Source organism: Capra hircus, chromosome 3 (genome assembly GCF_001704415.2).
Source record: "Capra hircus breed San Clemente chromosome 3, ASM170441v1, whole genome shotgun sequence".
Classification (NCBI taxonomy): Eukaryota; Metazoa; Chordata; class Mammalia; order Artiodactyla; family Bovidae; genus Capra; species Capra hircus.
This window is the reverse complement of record NC_030810.1, coordinates 86,502,395-86,525,163: the sequence shown is the minus strand read 5'-3', so window position 1 is coordinate 86,525,163 and position 22,769 is coordinate 86,502,395. Positions and strand designations below refer to the sequence as shown.

Sequence of the window (22,769 nt, the reverse complement as noted above, 5' to 3'; positions counted from 1 at the left end):
GAGAGAAACAGGCCTGGAGAGGTTGAGGCCTTGACCAGTGGTATATTATTAACCAAAAATGGAACGCTGGCGTTTCTCTTTCAGTCATACACCACGCACTAAATGACTTCCTAACTGGCTATCTTTCTTGAACGTATCATTTACAGCTTTCTATGAAGCTGTGAGTGTGCTCTCCTACCCTTAGGGAAGGTAAGTTAGAAAAACAAACAAGACATTGCTGCCACTTAATTCATGGATAATAGAAAAAGCAGTGAACAATTTGAACCCCAGATCCAGAGCTCTGGGTCACTAGGTTGAAAGCCTGTAGTACTAGTGGCTGGGGGGCAAGAATGGAAGTCCCCTACACATGAATGAGTTCCCTTCCAAGAGCGTGTTAGTAAGTCCAACAAAGTTAGCCTAAGCATCCAACTAACACAATCGGCTATATAGTAATGTACTGTAATAGGTTTCTAAATACTTTTCACACTAATATATTAAAAAAAAACACACAAAAAAACAAAGAAAACACTTTTAATCTTATGGTACAGTACCTTGGAAAGTGCAGTAGTACCAGCTACATCACCACTGCTTTAGCTCACTTCAGGATATCTTGGCTTTGAAATAAAGATACTATACTACTGTACTCTATATACTACTGTAAAGAACACAAAAGCAAAACCACTTGTAAAGGACGCACACATGTGACAATGTATGCCAGACATGTGAACTATCTTAGGTAACTGGACAGGCGAAGGCACTTTCCACCTTTGAAAGTTTGCAACTTTCAACTTTGAAATTTCCTATGTAGGAGACTTCCTGTAAAATTACCCTGGCCATGGGGAAACTTCAAGACCTTCCTACCAACTAAAACTCACCAACTTTCCTCAACAAACGAGCCATGGGAAGGGTGAGCTGAAGTGAATGGACTCGCTCACAGCACCGGTGCAGACGCAAGCCATTTCCCAAGTTCAGTCCTGCAGGCAGTCACAGCACCTGGAGGGAAGTCTGCGCCAGAGCCGGAAGAGCGGGGAATACAGCTAACAGCCGGGCGGGTGGACAGCGAGGAGAGCCTGGGACAAACGCTCTCTGATAGGGACCCATCAAACCAGGGTTCAGACAGTCTGGCTCGCCATAAAATTACCCAGTCGACAATCTTGGGACAGGTTGACCACACGCCTTCAGTTCCGAGCGCCCCTGGCAACCACTAGCGATTTAAAACGGAAGAACGACCTTTGTCCCGCCCACCCTGGGCCACCGGAGGCCCGGCGGGTTAGCTCGTTGGCCCAATCACCTCGGCGGGAACTCCGGTCAACCAATAAGAGACAGGTACGGGAGGGCGGGCTGAAAGGGTGGCGAGCGCACGCGCAGCTGGGAGAGTGGCCCTGGCAGTGTGGCGGTGTGGGTGAGTTGGTTGCAGGTGGACTCGTGTTGGCTCTAAGAATCCCGGAGTAGCCACTGCCGCTTTCTCCTGCCCTTACCATGTTTCTCACCCGGTCTGAGTACGACAGGTCTGTATGGCTGGGGGGGAGGGGAGAGGGGGTCAGGTAACGGGTGGGCGGACGCGGGGCCCGGTCTGGGCCTGGGTTCTGCCGTGTCATCGGGGCACCCCACAAACCCGAATTCTGGCCCAGCCAGGGGGTTTCCTCCCTTCCCCAGGCGTCCGCTGTGTTCTCCAAGGCTAGATTTGCGCCCATCGGCCTCAGTTGTCCTACCGCTGAGTCACTGCTGGGTCCCAAGTCGGTGCGGAAGCGTGAAGCTCCGCTTTGTGCCTCGGAAAAGAAGGCTGATGGGGCCGGAACTCTGACCTTTAACCCGGGGAAGGCCAGGAGTCACCCTCTCTCCCCTTCTTTTTGTGCTGAGTGTGACTGCCTTTTAAAAGATGTAAACGCGCTACCTGGAAGAAAAAGCAATTAGGGATCACTTATTGGGTTTGATGATTTCAGCTCCCTTTTCTTTCTAGGAGGACAGCCTCCTTTTCCGTTTCTTAGTTGTGGGAATAAAGCTGCTATTCCTTTGATTGAGTTGTAGTAGGGTGTCCTGGGATGTTTAGTTTCTGCAGAGGAGCGAAGGAAGTCTCAGCTTTGCCAAGACACAGTGTCTGGAGTCAGATTTTGTGGGAACTGAAATTTAGAGTGATTCTCAAGAGTTTTGTCATCATGCTGATTCAAATAGCCTTTTTGAGTTTTTAAAAAGTTTAAGGGAAGTTGCTTTAAGTGTGTCGAAAACCAAACCTGTTTTTGAAATCAGAGCTGTGAGATTGTTGTATCTATTTAAAAGAAAAAAACTTTGAGAGCTTGGGGATGTTAATATTAAGTTGTTCTACTTATGCTGTAGACATTTTTACTTTCAGTTTCTGTTTTGATCAGTTATGATTCACATAGCTAGCTATTAAGTTGCTTAAAAATTTTGAGGCCAGGAAAGGCAGGTGTTTTCTCTTTATTAGATGGCTTTGAGAAGCTGCATTTCTTCTCAAGTATATGTTGATCTTGTTGAAAGTCTTATCACTTAGAACTGCTACTTCTAAAAAAAATTTTTACTGACTCAGAAGATGTATGTGAGGCTTTAAAACTGACTTTTTTCCTACTGTCGTATAAAATGACTTTGTTGGTCGGTATTTTCTAAAACATTGAAGAGAATCGTCTTTGTGTGATACAGTTTTGAGTAAGGGTGTGTATGATGGAAATTGTCCTTATCAGAAAACCTTTATTAAGGTTTTTGTGATCATTTACTTAACAGCTTTATTAACTGCTTCGTGTTACTCATTTTTGTATCTTCCTGCGTTTGTGTTGAGTTGCTTTACTCGTGTCTGACTCTTTGCGACTGCGTGGACTGTAGCCCACCAGGCTCTTCTGTCCAGGGGATTCTCCAGACAAGGATACTGGAGTGGGTTGCCATTTCCTCCTTCATTGTATCTTCATAAGAATGCCTAAAATATAGTCTGCTTGGCTAATATACTTAAATGCTTGCTGTGTACAAGGCACTGTTTAAGTTGCTGATCATACAGCAGTGAACAAAAATCAAGATCCCTGTTCTCATATGGGAGACTGTCCTTTAAAAACTACTTAACAGGAAAATTCTCTGGTGGTCCAGTGGTTAGAATTCTGGGCTTTCACTGCTGAGGATCCCTCGTTGGGGAACAGATCCTATAAGCTATGAGGTATGGCCAAAAAAAAAAAAAAAAAAAAACCGCTGTTTACAAAAGTAACTACAGTATAAGTCAGAAATGTGTTCATGTCATTAGAGAAGCTGAAATCAACACTATGGGAGTTTTAATGACAGAGGTTGCATTTGATATTATAAGGGGATTATGGAAAACTTTAGAAGGAGTTGATATTTAAAATGAGTTCAGGAGTAAGAATTTAATAAATATGCACAGTAAGAGTCAATAGTTTTGAGGCAGAGAATATAAGATGAACAGGGGAGGGGCCATGAGAAAACACAGTTCATGTTTGAGAAAATTCTAGGCTTCTGGCACATACAATGCGCATATGGGAATAGGGGGAGTTCAGAGAAAAACACTGGTGCTAGGTATTGGGTGGCTTTTAATTTGAAGTTGAAGGGTTTGGGTCTTATTTTGTGCCATTAATTGTCATTTTAAGTTACATAGTCATAATTGTATTTATAGAAACTAATTGACTGAATTAGAGGAAAGAGTCAATACCGGTTAGATGGCTGTTATAGTTAGGTGAAAGGTAATGAGGGCATTGAGAATGGAAGGGAGAATTGAGTTACTGTGGGGGAGGAACTGATTTAAATTAATATGACTTGGCATATGGTTAATATGGGAAAGGTCTTTCCAGGTGGCTCAGAGGTAAAGAATCTGCCTGCCCATGCAGGAGCTGGAGGTTTATCCTTTGGTTGGGAAGATCCCCTGGAGGAGGAAATGGCAACCCACTCCAGTATTCTTGCCTGGAAAATCCCACAGAGAGGAGCCTGCTGGACTCCAGTTGGTGGGGTTGCAGAGTCCAGCACGACTGAAGAGACTGGGCACTTGTGCACTAATACGGGAGAAGGGAAGCACTGAGTCAGGTCATTCAGAACTTTCTCTCTTGGGAAACTGGGAGCAGGGAGGTGTTTCAAAGTAAACAATGAAGTAGGAATGGCAGCAGGTGGAGTCAATTTCGAAAGGATGACTGGATTTAAGATTTATCAGATTGGAAAGTGTTAAGTGTTTGGTATTAATGGGATATCCATGTGGAAACACTCAGAAGACATTCAGATTAACGAGGAAAGAGGTCAAACTGGCAATAGAGATTTGGAAGTAGTTAGTGCTTAGTATAGATGAAATAACCCAGGGAAGGTTTGAAAAGAGGGCCAAGAGCAGAGCCCATATTAGAGAAGATATGGGAATACTTCACTAGGATGAAGTTCCTGAATTAGAGCGAAAATACTGTATTCATATTCACAGAGTAATTTGGTGGCTCAGACCGTAAAGCGTCTGCCTACCATGTGGGAAATCCAGATTCGATCCCTGGGTTAGGAAGATCCTCTGGAGAAGGAAATGGCACCCCACTCCAGTACTCTTGCCTGGAAAATCCCGTGGACGGAGGAACCTGGTAGGCTACAGTCCATGGGGTCGCAAAGAGTTGGACACGACTGAGCGACTAAACTTTCACTTTCATAATCTGTGCCATTCAATACCAATTGTATTGTGACAGAAGCAGGATAGGTGGGGTGGTTTTTTTTTTTGCATTTGAGAGAAGGAAAGTTAGTAGGTGACACAACTAGAATTTAATCCCAGATCTTCTGCCCTGACTTCCTTCTCAGTGATTTTTAAAAAACTGTTCTTTAGAGTCATAAATTTCCTTTTAAATGACCTTAAGGAAAGCACCTCTGGGGAAAATGAGAGGCTGGAATGGTGAGATTCTCCTTTGAGTCCTGATAGTTAGAAGCTTCGTCTCTGTAGTCGGATTGCCTAAATTCTCATTCCAGCTCTGATTCTTATATGCTGAGTGACTTTGGGCAAATTACTCCACCTCTTTGTGTCTCAATTTCCTCTTCTCTAAAATAGTATCTGCTTTAGTTTACTTCATGGGATTGAGGATTAAGTGTGCTGTCATTTCTAGGATTATAACAGTGCTAGGCATATAGTAGACATGCAGTAAACATCAGCCTTTATTATCTGTTTTATGTTTGGGAGTTACACACACACACATTTCTTTTAGGGGAAGAAAGTTTTTGATAAATTTGAAAACACTGCTCTTTATCATGATAGTTGCATGTTATAAACTCCAGATTCCATAAACCAAGGAACACAACCATTTGCTTTTACTTGTTCAAATATTCTTAGTGTCCATCACGTGCTGAAAGCTTGTATAGCTAATACTGTGCTGCCTCTTCTCCAAAGGAATTTCTAACAGACCGGAGCAAGGAAAGGTTGGGAATTGTTTAAGGGAGAAGAGCATTCTGGCATATAATTAGATAATATACTGAGTGAATTAATCAGGTTAGGTTTTAGGAACCACACAGATCTGTCTGTTGTTCCGATAACAATACTAATTCATACGAATAAACAGAGAAATGTCCCTGTGGCTGATTTCTACTAAAAAGAAATGTCAAATGCACATAATGGAAAGAGGATAAGGATAAATGCACATTTTCTTAAGAATTACCTGATAGTTTGGGGGCATGAATTTACCAAAGGGATTCCAAATTGATTCAGGCTTGAGGCAGAAAGTCGCCTACTCTAATTTGGTCAGTTTGAAGATACTCTGATAGTGGGACAGAAGTGTTCTGTACATAGGTTCCATTCTCTTGAAAAACTGTTAATGTACCCAAAAAATAGAAGATTGTTGTGGTTAAAAGAGAATAATGACAATATGCACATCTGAGCTAGATGTCAGGGAACTTGAGTTTAATGTCTCTGTGTGGGTTTTTTTTGTGTGGTTTTTTTTTTTCTTTTCTCTGAAAATTTTAATACCTTTTTTTTCTTTAAATTATAGGGGTGTGAATACTTTTTCTCCTGAAGGAAGATTATTTCAAGTCGAATATGCCATTGAGGCTATCAAGGTATAGTATCAAGTAGTATCAAGTGGGATAGTTTTTGAAATTACATGTTTAGTGCTTTGCTGGCAGAGCATTTGGAGTAAATGTATTTAAATAATTTCTTTAGAAAATGTTCTTTATCTCCCTTTAATCAATCACAGTTAACTATAAAAATATTTTAATTGAAGTATAGTTGATTTACAGTGTTGGGCACAATTAAACTTTTTTATAACAGATTGAGTCCCAGCTATTTGAAAGCTTTTTAAACAAATTACTTCTTCACAGTTATGTAAGTAGCTTTTTCTTAGTAGGGTTGGAAGGACATGTTTGTGTTTGTAATGTTCTTAACTATAAAGAGAGGGGTATAGAATTCCTGAGTTAGCACCTGCGAGGTATTTTGTCATCTTGAACAAATTATTTAACTGATCGCCTGTATTCTTGTTGGTAAATTTGTCAATTTGTACTAGATATTTTTGGGACTGAATAAGAGATGTGTTCTGTAATCTAACAACAAAATTGAATAGTTCAAACCAGTTTTCAAAAAGTTAGAAAGTAAACTGTATACTGAAATTTAGTTATGTGGGATCTTCTCTTTGTTGGATTGTGGATAGTCTGAATTCTGATTTAAATCTAAGTTAGGTCGAGGAGAATGAGGTCCAGGCATCAATATTTTAAGGACTCCCTTGGTGATTCTAGTGTCTAGCAAGGGTTGAGAATTACTGATCTAGTCCAGCTCTTCACTGTTTCAATCACCTTTACATCCCCAAACAGGTTGTTTTTGTAGTTCTAGTGACAGAATATTTTCTCACTAGATAGCTCATTCTGTTTGAAAATAGGTCATAATGGTTTAGAAATTTATCCTGTATTGAATTGAGTCTAGCTTCATGAAATTTTCTTCAATTGGCCCTAGTTTTACCCTTGAACCATACAAGATGTTTAAACCTCTTCCGTAAGACAATTGCCCACATATTTGAAGAGAACTGTTGTGTTTCCCTCTAAATTACCTTTTCTAAAAAGTGTATATTGGGGAAAATGGTTGTATGACAGTCTGGAAAAAGGCAAAGCAGATTCTTAGTTGAAGGTGTAGAAGTGAAGGTGGAAGCATTGTAATAGACAGTGGGCAGAAAATGATGGACCAGCTACCTGAGCTGTTTTTCTGTTTCTTCACAATATTGTTTTCCTGAGAGTTAATAATTCTTCTTTAAAAATTTGCCTGATTTGGTATGTAAATATCAGTAATTCATCCCCAGGTTCTCCAAGTTATGTATATCCTTTCAAAACACCCAGGCACATTAAGTATCCCGTTAAAAGATTCTTAAGAAATCTTTGAGCCTCTGACCTGCTCCAGCCTGGCTGATTCTCTGGGCCTGTGGCATGGCTGTGCATTTAGGATCTTCCATTGTCATCTTCCTTTAACTCCCTCTTGCATTGTTTTATCATTTTATCCTTAAAATGATATGATATAAATCAGGTTGCTTCTGGACTTTCTTTGCTTAGCTTAGGATTTGGATTTCTCATGTCTGCTTTCTTAAAGAATTAAGAATCCTTTAATTCTTCCAAGGATTAAAAAAATTTTTTTTCTTTAGATTTTTTTTTTACTCTTAAACTAGCTAGATTCTTTAGATACTTTTTTTTGAACTGCAGATCTTGAATTAGTGGGCATTGGGTCAATTTAGCAGGTTGTAGGAGCATCTCTCTTTTTAAGTGGAATGGAGCCATGGATTTCAGGATGCCTTGCCCAGAGTGTTGGTGATTTCTTTTCTTATTTTCATGAAACTTTGTTTCTATTATATTTGTTTCTTTGTATCTATTTGTACATTATGGTCCTTGATGTAGAATGTATTTCTTAATGTAGATTTGGATCAGAAAATTTGAAAACTCCTGCTGTAGAGAAAACTGCCTCTTCTCATATCATGCCTGAAGGGTATTTTTGGCTAGTCACTTCGGAGAGCAGTGTAGGGGAAGAAGGCTGGGATTTGTAACATTAAGCTTGTCAATTTTTACTTAATCCCCTTGTTTTGACAGTAGTACTCCTACCTTTGAACGTGCTTGGTGTCCTCCAATGTAGACGCACCCTCATTTTATGCTTTCCAGAGTCGTCTGCAAGAGTGGGAGTGGGGGGCATACTCTAGCTTTATAGTGTGGGGTAAGGGATCTAGAAATCTGTTTCTTAAGCACACACTGAACTAATCTTGTAATTTTTAGCTGTTCCACTTCTATTCCCAGAGGTCCTTGTTGCCATCATTCCCTTTTTGAGCACCAGTAGTGGGGTGGTCCTGTGATATAAATCAGGTTGCTTTTGTACTTTCTTTACTTAGCTGAGGATTTCGGTTTCTTGTGTCTGCTAAGTAAATTATCACTTCTCCACCTTCTTTTTTGAAAATTTTGTTGTTTCTGTGGCTTTGCCTTTCTCTTTGTCCTAGTGTGTTTATCCTACCCATGCTTAAGCCCTTTAATCTCCTATCCTCAGGCTTGGGGAAGGAGTGGAGCTAATGTACATATTCAGTCTACACCTTTACTCAGAAGTAAGAGCATTCATTTTTTACATAAAATTCTTTGGCAGTTCATTTCCTGCAGTTATGCATGTACTGTGGATTAATAAAATATACAATGAAAAGCAGGTATATACATTTAGTAACACTTCTAAATAATGTAATGGCAACCCACTCCAGTATTCTTGCCTGGACAGCCCCATGGAGCCTGGCATGCATCCATGGGGTCACAAAAAGTCGGACACAACTTAGTGACTCAACAACAACAAAAAATAAGGTCATAACTTTGTACATTTGAAAAGGAATACAGATATGTATGAGCTATGATCATTCAGTCTGCATATGTGTTGAAAGCATGTTGTGCACAATGATTCATGAAATTCGTTCAAATACTTTGCGATAACAGACTCCAGGAACCTGATGCTCACACTGACAGTCATTGCTTTGTAGAACTAAGTGAAAAAAATGACTATTTAGAGAAGCGAGCACATATAGTCCTGGGAGACGTTACGAATGATGGGGTGGGATTTGGATTGGAAAAGGGAAGAGTATATTCCAGGGGTGACGGCATGGCAGAGGTGCAGATGCAGGGGATGACATGGCATGAGAAAATGGATTTGGCTGCAACAGGGGGATCTGGTTAGAGGATAATGCGTAATAAAGTTGGAAGAGAAAAGTATGGTTAGGTTTTGAGAACTCTGGAAGCTTGCTTGGGTTTTATGTATAGGCAGTATAGGGAGACATTGGTTCTTCACAGAAGAAGTATAATGAAAATAGCATATTATTGTATCAGTTAGGCTGTCCATGAACAATGCATTGGGAGGGAGATTAAAGATGGGGAGACTAAGTAGGAGGCTGTTGAAGTCATCTTGGCACATAAAACAGCTAACATCTGTTGCTTGTTCCTTATGTGCAAGTTGCCATTTTAAGTATTTTATGTATTAGTGTGTTTACCCTTCTTGATGAATAGATATTATTACCCCCATTTTGCAGATGTGAGATGAAGGGTGGGTGACTAGGATGGTGTTGTGCAGCTGGAGGGATGAAATCAAGCTATATTGTAGACTGCTAGTGACCTTGAGAGAGATTTTTATGTTGTTGGTGATGTTTCTTTTTCTTTCTTTACTTTTTAAAAAAATTTTTTTAAGTAAAATTTTTTTTCTGGCGGTCACATACATTTGAGGGATATCATCTTTTGGGATAATTCAAGGTAGCAGAGATAAAAAGATACCAAGTCCAAAAGCAACATTACAGTTGTATTATTTCTCATCCACTATGTTTAGGACTTTAGAACCTGCCCATCTCCAAAAAATTGGCGCTAGAGTTGATTGTTTTCCAGACATTTTGAATACCTTATAATAAAACTTCCCCTTTACAAGCACAGAATTCTGTAAATCAATGGTCTTGTCACTGACAGGAATAGTACATTATTTATTAGGGGACTCCTGTTCTCTCTGTGTACTAGATATGGCTGATTGAAGCTTCAATCCTGTGAAGATATACAGAGAGATTTCTGGTGAGTAGGTGAGACTATTCTTTGACTTCTCCATGATAACATAACCTGTTTTTCTGTAGCTTGGTTCCACAGCCATCGGGATCCAGACATCAGAGGGTGTATGCCTAGCTGTGGAGAAGAGAATTACCTCTCCACTCATGGAGCCCAGCAGCATTGAGAAAATTGTAGAGATTGATGCTCACATAGGTAAGAAGTAGGGGAAGATTGTTCTGTAGGATTTTGCTGAGTTCATCAGTCTTCCTTGATGTTCCAAGGGAGGTTCATTAGGTGAACATCTGATTCCCTTGTTAGCTGTTGCTTTCCAGGCCATTGTGCATAATATTGGTAGTAGGAAGCAGTTGTAGGATTCACCTACTCCCAGAAGTTCCTTTCTCCCTCAAGTTTAGACTTGGCAAATGTGATGGTTATTGAAGCATATAAAAGTTGAATCGTAGGCCAGTTCCCTATGATGGCTGGGTCTTCATGGATGTATAACATTAGGAGGCCACCTGGAGCAGAATTATCATGTGGGCAGCTAGGGGTGTCCACTGAGAAAAGAGAAATTCTTAAAGATCTTCGGAGTGACTAAGGTGCAGAGAGTATAAAGATAATAGACTTTCAGATCGCTACTCTTCCTCCATTTTCAGATTTATCATTGTATTCTATCTCCCCCTGCCTTCCCTTCCTCCCCTCTTAGGTCTCTGATAAATCCCCCTCCTGTAGCTTCTGGCATCACTGTAACATAAGGAGTAGTTCTGCTTCTTTATAGCATGGCATTTTAGTTGACTGCCCACATTTTCTTCACCTATCTATTCATCTAATTAATGAAACATTGATAAAATAATTAATTGCTTGAAGACATCAGAACCAAATGCCATGGTGATGAAGGAAGCTTGACACTATCTCTTTCGTAGATACAGAAACTAAGATTTAGTCTTTAAGGATTAGAACATTGTGTCTATCTCAAGCCATCTCATCTACCTTTTGGAGGTAGGTCAGGGTCACTTCATTCAACAAACTGACAATCTACTGTGTGCCAGACTTTGTGCTAAACACCCGGGACACAGAAAAGAGACATAGACATAGTCCTTTGTATTCTAGGAGCATGCAGTTTAATCACGGAGATAAACATGTAAATAAGTCAATGCAATTAAGTGATGTAGAAGGCAATGGCACCCCACTCCAGTACTCTTACCTGGAATATCCCATGGATGGAGGAGCCTGGTAGGCTGCAGTCCATGGGGTTGCTAAGATTTGGACACGACTGAGCGTCTTGACTTTCATTTTTCACTTTCATGCATTGGAGAAGGAAATGGCAACCCACTCCAGTGTTCTTGCCTGGAGAATCCCAGGGACAGGGGAGCTTGGTGGGCTGCCGTCTCTGGGGTCGCACAGAGTCGGACACAACTGAAGCGACTTAGCAGCAGCAGCAGATATTAAGAAAGACTGTGGCATATGCTCAATAGGAGTATAACTGGGGAAATACTTAGTTTTTCCTGGGGCCTGTGGTAGTGAGGCTTTCAGAACATAATTCCATAAAGGTGATGCTTGAGCAGAGCTGAATTCTAAAGGATAAGGAGGTGTTTACCAAGCGAGTAAGTGTCTGGGTATAGCAGGGGAGAGCTTTGTGATGAGAGGGTATAGAAAAGAGCAAACCTGTGATGGTGCAAAATATAAAATGCTGGCACCGGCAATTTGGGATGAATGGGAGATATAACGTGATAAGAAATGAGTCTAGGATCAAAGAGTGAAAGTCCTTTTTACCATACAAAAGAGCTTAAACTTGATCCTTTTGCATTGACATCAAAGATTGTATGCATTGAGGTGATATGATCAGATTAGGATTTTAGAAAAACCATTCTGACAGTAGTGTTGAAGGTAGAGTGAACAGTACTGAAACTGAAGGCATGGAGACCAGGTCAGAATCTAAATACAAAGATGAGGAGGGCTTTAGCCAAGGAAGTGGCTGGACATCGGCGAGGTAAGGATTAATACCAGACAGGCTAATCAGACAGTGATCGATAGAATTTGGGATTTTTGATTGGTTATGAGGGCCAGGGAAGAAGATGAAGTCAAGAAGGGAAATGAGTTGAATCTGTGGTCTCTCCATGCAGATATATTAAGGGAGACATTTGGCTTTATAGGTCTGAACAGTGGGAGTGAGACCTAGGCTGGAAATTTGGATTTGAGTCATGACATGTTAAGTAATAGCCATAATCTCAGCTTCCTGGGCCATCTCTACTATAACTAGTTGGTGTTTGGCCAGGATGTGAGATTTTTTATTTTACTTTAGGGTATTCCACTGTAGCTCATAGTGAGGTAGTTATTTTAAATTTTTTTCCCCTTATTTTTCCTGTTGGAGTGTTAGTGCTTGCATGGGCTACAAAGAGTGCTAAAGGAATGTTTGAGTATGTAAATATGACAATTCATGTTTGATTACCTGTCCTCCTCTGTCTCCTCTCTTAATAGCTGGACTTCTGTGTCACTGTGGATGGTTTTTGTTGGTGATATAATTATACTTGTGTTCAGTGCAGATACTTGCTCATTTAATCTTGTGGGTATAGTGCTATGGGATTGCTGGTTGGCTGCCATGGTTTCACTCCAAAATTTCAGTTATTTCCTGAGTGGGTGAAAGTTGTACAAGGATTTGGCTTACTGGGTCACTGTTGCTTTTACATTGCAGGTTGTGCCATGAGTGGGCTAATTGCTGATGCTAAGACTTTAATTGATAAAGCCAGAGTGGAGACACAGGTAAAATCAGCATCAACTCTCCTTTTCACCATGATGCTTGGGTTCCTTGTTTAGTGATGATACAACTGCCTGGGCTGTACTGTAGCTATCTGTGTTAATATCTGATGTCGCTCTTGGGAGTGATTTTGAGCAGAACCGCTGGTTGTAACTTTCTGAGGCCGGGAGTCTAGCCATCCAACCATTGCGGCTCTAAGGAAGCCCTGGTAAATAGTGCTGACAGTCTCTTGCTTTTTCTTGATTTGCCTTATGTAAAGTAGGCAGTGCACTGCATTCTGTTCCCTAATTGACTTTCTGTGGGAGCACTATAGCAGGAGGTAGAGGTAGCTAAAGGAGTTTTGCCCCACCTGCCCTTTGCTGCTAGGCTTGCAATGACAACCCTCCTGTGGTGAGTAATTATATGTACCAGGTGATAAATGCTGCTTAGGAATACTGATTTTTTATTTTTTTTTTTTAAACTGAGCTCTTGCTACCTGTAGAGTAGACTGGTCAGGGGAAAAAAAAAAACCTGATTGGTAAAAATTCTTGGTGCTTATTTGCAAGTTTGCTGTCAGTACTTATGTAAGAATAAGTAATTCAGTTTAAACCAGCAGAATAATAAAATAGAATCTTTGAGGGAAAGTGGCACTCAGCTATTAACTTTCATTTTGTAAAGAGACTAAATTTGGTTCTTTGAGGGGTTAGCTGTTTTTCAAGGGAGCGATCCTCTAGCCATCATTGCCCAGAGTCCTTTTGGTATACCTTTATTTCCAGAGCTATTCCTCTTCCTCTCATGCAGTCCCAAACATTTGAGTTTAGTGTTAAGGAAAACACACCCAAGCTTGAGCCTTCAGTTTTTAACCACAGTTCAAAGGGATGTGTGTAGTTAGATGGTAGGCTACTTTTAACGCCCGTCTTGTGAAAAGTAAACCATGCATTGCTCTTCTTTTAGAACCATTGGTTCACCTACAATGAGACCATGACTGTGGAGAGTGTGACTCAGGCCGTGTCGAATCTGGCGCTCCAGTTTGGAGAAGAAGACGCAGACCCAGGTGCCATGGTGAGTGTGGTGATTGCGCCAAGCTGTCTTGCTGTCCTGTGGGACTTAGCATGTCTGTCCTCGGAGCATGTCTTTCCCTGGTCTTCTTGCCCTCTTAGTTCACTGCTGTTCACCTTAATATCTTCTGATTTGTGGTTCTAGTCCCGTCCCTTTGGAGTAGCCCTGTTATTTGGAGGAGTTGATGAAAAAGGACCCCAACTGTAAGTACCGTTTTGCCATTTTCCTCCTGATTCCTTTTCGGGAGACTTTTTTATAATTTGGGATGGGATAGGTTGTTTATCAACTGAGAAAGATTATTATAGAGTTGTAAAAATGAAGGGCTTCTAATTCTATAAAGTTGAGTGATTCTGGTCTATTTACACAAAGACAAATTTGGGGATTTTATGAAGAGCACCCCTATTGGAACCAGTGCTACTTCTGGAAAGGAGAAGTAACTTTGTTACTATAGTCAAGATATGTTTTAGAGCCTTGTTCTCGAATATTTATTTGATCCTTATCCTCAAATGGTATTTGGATAGTCATACATAAGTGTCATATTTATATATACTGTATGTATAGAGTATATTTATATGTAATTCTCTAAATCCCAGAGGAAATTATTGTTTTCTTAAACACTTTTTTAAAGATCTGATTTCTCCAGCCATGGGATGTCTTGGATATATGCCTTGGTATTTCCTGGCTGCAGGGCCAAGCATTTATATTTTTTAGAGAGATGTTTGTAATGAAAAATATCACCATATCTTAAGCATTTTAATCCTCTTCTTTCTGGTGGTTTTGCAGGTTTCACATGGACCCATCTGGAACCTTTGTACAGTGTGATGCTCGAGCAATTGGCTCTGCTTCAGAGGGTGCCCAGAGCTCCTTGCAAGAAGTTTACCACAAGGTAATTAAGTATTCCCATGCCTTTATTATTATTTTGAAAATCAGAGTAGAATTTTCATACAATAAAATGTACAGACCTAAGAGTTCAGTTCTATGAATTTTGATGATTGTATATACACTGGTAATCACCACTTAAAAAATAGAACACTTTCATCATCCCATCCCGAAATGCTTGCCTCCTTTGCAGTCAGTCTCTCCCTCCCTTTCAGCCACATTTGTAGATTAGTTTTGTCTGGCCTTTTTATAAATACAGCCATATACTTTGTATTTTTGTGTCTGCGTTTTGTTCAACATACTCTTTTTGAGATATGTTCATGTTTTTGAACATTTCAATAGTTTCTTTTTATCGATGAGTGATACACCATGGTATAAATAATACCACAATTTGCTTATCCTTTATCTTCATAGCTTTACTTAGCATTTTATATTGACTAGTCTGGCTCTTCAAGCAAATGGGCTTTTTACCTTTGTAGGATGGAAGATTTGGTTTTGGGTGACTCATTGTAGTGGCTGAAGACTGCTATACTTGTCATTCAGGTGGTTCATACAGGGATGTCTGCTTATAACAACCCTTCATAGCATTGCTTTTACATGTGCAGGAAATTAAGTATAAAGTGGGGTAAGAAAAGAGCAGATTTTCTAAACCATTGGGCTACCTTCTAGATCATTTGGGAATTATTCATAGGATATCACCATTATTTTCTTGTTTTTAAATTAAAAGACAAGGACTGGAGAAGTTTAACTCTTTCTCCTTCAGAGATCACTTACTGTATTAAAGTTGAGGACTTTATTCTGGTTCAAAATAAGGCTCTTTTTCCCCTCTGAATAAATGTACTCTACAAGTAAGTGGCAAATATACCACTTACTTGAATTCTACAGATAATGTACTATACTTACTAAGATGTTTGATTTATTAATATTTGCTGAATCATTTTTTTCAGAAAGATGAGAGTTACAAGGGGGATCTGTGTAGGAAAGAGGAGTTATATACGATTAATGGCTACTCTTACCCTCTTTGTTTCAAGTCTATGACACTGAAAGAAGCCATCAAGTCTTCACTCATAATCCTCAAACAAGTAATGGAGGAGAAGCTGAATGCAACTAACATAGAGGTACTTTTCTGTTTTACTGATTTTTATTCAGATATCATAGCTCTCATTGCTAAAGGTTAAATAGGTCAAGACAGTCACATTTTTTTATGCTCAGTTCTTAAGAAATTATTGGTTTCCATTGAGTAAGCAATTCTAGTAAAGTAGTAATGGCAGAAGCCGAAGTTCGATGAGCTAAAGAAAGGGAGTGATGGAGTGGACAAAACAAGAATATGCTGCCTTCTCAAGGAGACATTGATGTCAGCAACAGCAGGCAGCATTAAGGAAAAGGATTTTTGTCTTTTTAAGGATACGGAAAGACTAGAAAATACTTTGATAGTCTGAAAAGAAGCAAGAGAATAGAAAAAATGTTAAAAGAATTTAAAGCAGAAGTTAGTGATGGGAAATTTCTCGAGAGAGAAGACATGGTACAAATGAAGGAGTTCATTTTGGAAAGTAGAATTGATTCAGCATTATATAAATACCTGTTACATGCCAGGTACTATGTATCGGTAGATGCCAGGGATACAGACACAGAAAGTCCAGTTCCAATTTAAGTGTTAATAGTATACTGTGTGGTATAGAGGACATACAGGTAATTGCAGCTTGGGTTGATACTTCGGTAATAGCGATAAGAACGGATTGACACGGAAACATATAACTTACACTGGGACATTAGGAAAGGCTACTGGAAGAAGTGATGTTTGGAAAAGGGAGAAGAGAGTGGAATTCTGGAAGAGGAAGCAGCACATGTGGAACATCATCGGGCATCACAGGGAACCTTGAGGATTCTGCCTTATTGCTGGAACGTGAGATGTGTGTAAGGTGGGGGGATGATAAGAGATGACACTGGAGAGGCATGGACTAGATCCGGAAAGCCCTAATTTAGCATCCTAAGAGTAGACAGGAAGAAAGGAAGTCACGATAAAGTAAGGTAAGTTCGGAAATGAATTGGGAGAGAGGGATTATATTTCCCTGGTGATTGTGAGATCACCTTCTGAGGGTGGGTGAATGCAATGGTGAAATGAAGAAGAATGGGAAATATTTGGAAAAGTGTTTTCAATAGGGAAGAGAGAAGACAGGGATGAGTAAAAGGATTGCTGAACCACATTAAAATACTAGCTAAGGCTGGAATCACAAATTGTTGTAAAAAGTCAGGATAGTGCTTACCCTTGGAGGCATGGTGTGTACGTATGTTTTAATTCAGAAAAACTTAGAGGCCAACTGAGGCTGGAATCACAAATCAGTAATTAAACTAGTCAGCACTTAACCAGGATACTTTTCAGCTGTACTCTTCGTGGACTGAGAAAATGTATATTTGAATTAAACCCCTGAAGGAGGATTGACGGGTTATAGGCAGAAGAATGGAGAGTATTGTTATCAGTCTGTCACCAGTAGAGACAGGTTCTGTGGCTGCAGGGAAAGGGGCAAAACGATGCCAGGACAAGGGGCTGGCCTAAAGGTTGGACGATCTGAGACGAGTTGGGATGTGGGGGTTGGGGGCATTTGGCTTGCTTGGATTCTTTACCACTGAGCCACCTGGGAAGCCCCTTATTTTCTCTAGAGAAATGTTCAAGTCCTTTGCCCATTTTTAATGTGGGTTATTTGGTTTTTTATTGTTGAGTTATAGGCTCAGTGGGATATTCTTGATTCTGAAATGCATAATGCAGTTAATAATAATTTATAAAAGTTCTCCCAGCTTAAATTTGGATTGACATCCCCTTGAAAACATTATCTTGGTTATTCCTTTCTCTTCCCATCACCAATTTTCAACCAAACCTATTAGAACAGGTATTTGTCCTCAGTTTCTCAATTATGTTTATAACTTGTTGAGTCATTAAGCCATGTCTAACTCTTCGTGGACTGCAGCACGCCAGGCTTCCCTGTCCATCACTATCTCCAGAGTTTGCTCAAACTCATGTTCATTGAGACGATGATGCTATCCAACCATCTCATCCTCTGTTACCCCTTCTCCTCCTACCCTCAATCTTTCCCAGGGTCTTTTCCAATGAATCTTTCTTTAGAAAAATAAAAATATTAAACTTTACCTTTGTCAGCCTCTCTCTCTACTTAGTATCCTTTTTGAAAGATCAACTTTGTTGAGGTATAATGTACATGCTATAATGGGGACCTATTTTAAGTTTATAGTTCAGTGAATTTTGACAAATGAATTACCCTTGTGTCTACCACCACAATCAAGATACAGAACATCTCTGTCATCCCCAAAAGTTCCCTTATGCCCCTTTTTAGTTCCTGATCTGCTTTTTGTCGCTACAGGTTTGTTGTGCATCTTCTAGAATTTCTTATAAGTGGATCTACAGTGTGTATTCTTTCTGTGTCTCACTGCTTTCACTTAGCTTCATAATTTTGAGATTCAAGAGCCTGCTACATTTTATTGCTATTAGCTGTCTTCTTTAACCTTTAGTTGCTAGACGATGCGTCTGTATCCATCGTCCTCACTGCCTCGCCTCTCATTCATTCCTTAGTCACTGCCATTGGTTTCGGTTATTTTCGAGACTGTCCCTTGCTAACATACTCCTCTTATCAGATTTCATGGTCATTTTTAAGACTTACTATATGACTTTTTCTGAAGCAGACACCTCAGACTTTTAACACTTCTAAAACCTGTCGTTTTTCCTGAAAACCATTTCCCCTTCTCGTATTTCTAATCCTGGACACCTTTAGTGTACCTGTCATTCACAGCAGAAGCCTTGAAGACATTGGCCTCCCTTTGTCTTCACTGATCTGTGCCTTGCCTCCTTAAATAACTCTCATATCAGTGCCTCTTCATCCCTTCTCCCAGGGCCTTCTCTTGTTCAGTCTCTCCATTTTTCTGCTGCCTTGTATATTCTCAGAGATTTCCTAACTAGTCTTCCTGCTTCTAGTCTTGCCCTCCTTGTTTTCATTCCATTTCCCCTGCTACTTCATTGTGCTACCGAAGTGGATTTTCTGAATTGCGTAGCCAACCTCGATTGTTCTCCACTTTAAAAAAGCCTTTTCTAGGGGTCTTCCCAGGTGGCTTAGTGGTAAAGAATCCATCTGCCAATGTGGGAGATGCAGAAGACACTGGTTTGATCCCTCGGTTGGAAAGATACCCTGGAGGAGAAAATGGCAACTCAATCCAGTATTCTTGCCTGAAAAATCTCATGGAGCCTGAGGGCTACAGTCCATAGGGTCACAAAAGAGCTGGACATGACTGAGCACAGCACACACATATGGGCAGCCAGCTGCTAAAAAAGTCTTTTTGTGACTCTTATTGTCTGCAAGATAAATTCCAAACTTCTTTTCCTGTCACAATAATCCACACCTCTTAAGGCATATGTTTAACCTGTTAGGTTAATTTTACCTGAAATTATCATTACATGAAATTAAAAATTGCTAATCTTACATGCAGGAGATGCAAGAGACACAGGTTCAATCCCTGGGTCAGGAAGATCCCCTGGAGAAGGGAATGGCAACCCACTCCAGTATGCTTGCCTAGAAATTTCCATGCAGAGAGGAGCCTGGCAGGCTGCAGTCCATGGGGTCGCAAAGAATCCGATGCAACTGAGCATACATCGGAAGCTTCAGTAGCAAGTGTGCTGGGAGCAGGGCTTCCCTGGGGGCTCAGTGGTAAAGAATCTGCATGCCAGTGCAGGAGATGCGGTTCGATCCCTGGGTCAGGAAGATCCTCTGGAGGAGGAAATGGGTACCCACTCCGTTCTTCATGCTGGGATAATCCCATGGACAGAGCAGGCTGGTGGGCTGCAGCCCATGGGATTGCAAAGAGTCAGACATGACTGAGCACGCATGCACAAGCAAAGAAAAAAAACAATTTCACATGCAGTTATCTTTAAATCCTCACAGTAGCCCTGTGGGATAGGTGTTCATATTTCCATTTTACAGAGGAAGAAACTGAGTCTTTGAGAAGGTAGGACCTTGCCCAGAGCATTGGTAAATGGTGGGGTCAAGGTTTGAATTGCCTCACCTCTCATTTATTCCTCAATCACTGCCATTGGTTTCTGTTATTTTCGAGACTGTCCCTTGCTAACATAACTCCTCTTATCAGATTTTCATGGTCATTTTTAAGACTTACTATATGACTTTTTCTGAAGCAGACACCTCAGATTTTCGACACTTCTAAAACTTGTCATTTGGGGGGCCTTATTTGGGGATGTGTACTTTTAACCACTTTAATATACTGTGTCTCTGTGAGCTCTCACTCCTAGTATCTCTCCCTTATGTCGCATCTCATATGCAACCTCTGCTCTAGCCATTCAGAATTACGTTCAGTTTTGCAAATACATCATCTTGTTTCATGCTTTTATGTATTTGCATATTCAGCCTGCCCTCTGCTACTTCGGATTGCTGTCCTTGAAGCCTTCCTGGACTCTCTAGATTACTCCTTTGTCCCTTTCTCTGTGTGCCAGGCTCTGTTACAACCCTTATCTGACATTAAAAGCATTTGACCTCTATAACCCTTAGTGACAGACTTTATCTTTGGATCTGTAGTGCCTTGTACAACCGTAACTTATACACAGGTGCTTAGCAGTTAATTATCGATCACATCACTAAAAGAAAATAACTCTTTTATCTACCTCACAGAGGTTTTTTGAAAGTGAGATGAATAGAAAAGTAGCTTTCATATTCATTATGTAAATAAATGTATCATTATGTAAATGCAGGGGGTTATTTTTACTCATCTAGTGATGAGTACCTTTCTGAAAGCAGTATTTGGTTTAAGTCCTATTAGTATTGATTTGCAGCCTGGTTTTACGGGACTATTCTAATTCAGGATTACCCAGTTTCTGGTTTTTAGCCCTTGTAATGGTTTAGGAGGACTAGCTTGTGTGCCATCGGTGACTTGACAGAGAACTCTAGCTCCTCACTCTTCTCTGGTTTATTGACTTTGTATCTCCCTGTCCTCATGTCCATAAGGGAAGTGTTTATATATTTTCATTTCCTTGAAATAGAACTTATGGTCTATATGGACATCAATAAATTATTTGACATATATTTTACAAATGTGTTTGGGACTCTTCTGACATTTCAGGTACTTGGATAGATCTTTTAGGAGAATCTAGTGGAGACTGCAGGGTTTTTTTAGTTTGTCCCTAGACCAGATCTTCAGGTGTTTTGAGACGTGCAGTCGTAGTCTTTTTCTAAATTTTACCTGTAGTTGAGGCAGAGTTTCATGTTCATATCATGGAACTGGATGGGCTGATTTTGGCAGTTTTCAAATTATACTAAATACTAGTAGTGAATGTTACTAAAAAAATGCCCTACTATGTTTAATTTTAAAGTTAAAAAATAAAATATAAGGGAATGACATCTCAAACACAAAAGCTGAAAGCAAAAATGAAGTTGCCCCTATTCCTCAGTATTGCCCTAGAACATGGGACTGTGTTGTCAGTAGAGATGATGGGAAACCTGGGGATTTGGTTAAATTTGAAACTAACCATCTCCTGTCCCTGGTCTTATATTGCTTAAATATGTTGTAACCTTGACTGCTGGATTTTACAAATACCTTGAGTCACTGCTGATTTCCTATTGTCCGTGTTAATGCGATCTTTTCATGGCCAGTCCTTTCAAAAAACAAAACAAACCTTTTTCTTACTAAGTTAGCATATAGACAATTTTATAGAAAATAGTACCCAACAATAATAGTTAAGTGGTGCTTATTATAATGTTTTAAGCACTATTCTAAGCATTTTACATGGATTGACACATAGACAGGACTTGGCAACTGAACAACAGCAGCAATCGTATGAGCTGGGTGCTATTCTTATTATTATCTCCATTATCCCAATATAAATTGAGGCACAGGGTGTCCAGGTATCCCAGGGTCACACACAAGCTCAATTTGCAAGTGTGTGAATATGCTTGTCTATTTCAGAATCTAACCTGTCTAAAGAAATCTTCAACAGAAAAATGTTCTGACCCCAATTTACTGCTGCTTTTGTGATCCTTGTTGAAGTAATCTCAACAAGTGACAATGACGCCAGGCATTTGGTTAACTATTATGTGGTTGGTTAACCTCAAAATAGAAAATTTGGTCAATAAGAGTTTTTATTTTGGAGTCAGAGCGCTATTTTAGGGACCTGCTGCTGGAAAGGCTATCCCTGGGACAGCAGATCCCTTAGTTCCTAATGAACAGCTGCATCACCAACAGCTCCTGACCATGAGAGGACTAAAGCAGGTAATCGAGCCCAGTTTATTAACCCTTCTCTGTTTTCTTTCCAGCTAGCCACAGTGCAGCCTGGCCAGAATTTCCACATGTTCACAAAGGAAGAACTTGAAGAGGTTATCAAGGACATTTAAGGAAGTGTGATCCGTAGAATTTCTTGGGGACAATTTTAGTTCTTCTAGTTACCCTTAACTTTTATTTCCAGCTCCAGTTCCTTGGGAAATCTCCAGTGTATGTGCATTTTTTTATGATGTCTGTACATAAAGGCAGTTCTGAAATAAAGAAAAATTTAAAATATTTGTTAATAGACTATTCTCTTCTAATGCAGTCTTGTGTATAAAATGCTTATATTAGGGGCAAAAAGGATGGTGGTATTAACAGCCCTATCCTACCAGAATATTCTAAAATTGTTTTAGTGGCTCTCTACAACAGAATCAACTTATTATCAATTCCTTGGTGTTGACAGATGAACTTCCAGCTGGTCCAACTCCTTCTCACGTATAATAGATATTAATACTACTGTGAACCCATTTCAGTTCTGTAGTTTTTCTTGAGTAAATGGGTATTTTTGCTGCTTTCCTTATATGAAGAAGATGCTACTAACTGACCATCAAAAAGAACATGTTTTGAGGTCCTCCCCAAAATACTAATGGCTTGGAATAAGCCAGCTACAATGTTGTACTAGTTCTTGTGCCTTAATAGATAATTTGGAATGAGATTTTTTTTTTTTATGAAGTCAATCACTATAAATGAATTCATGATCTTGGTTTCGCTGGCAATCAAAAGTGGATTAAATTCAGAAGTAGTTTACATTAGACTTTGAAATATACTATGAATTTTCCCTGTTAGAGCTGCCATTATATGACTGGTTGAGATTATTTAAAGAATCAATCTG

The 22,769-nt window shown here is 39.9% G+C and overlaps 1 protein-coding gene across 1 annotated transcript; it reads left to right on the top strand.

Annotated features, from left to right (window-relative positions):
• PSMA5 (proteasome subunit alpha 5) lies at positions 1,338 to 22,171 on the top strand. The gene is made up of 9 exons (XM_018045858.1): positions 1,338 to 1,487; positions 5,922 to 5,988; positions 10,032 to 10,158; positions 12,635 to 12,702; positions 13,631 to 13,738; positions 13,880 to 13,938; positions 14,519 to 14,621; positions 15,646 to 15,732; positions 21,931 to 22,171. Exons 1-9 carry the CDS (start codon positions 1,459 to 1,461, stop codon positions 22,006 to 22,008), a joined length of 726 nt encoding a protein of 241 aa, XP_017901347.1. The 5' UTR covers positions 1,338 to 1,458; the 3' UTR covers positions 22,009 to 22,171.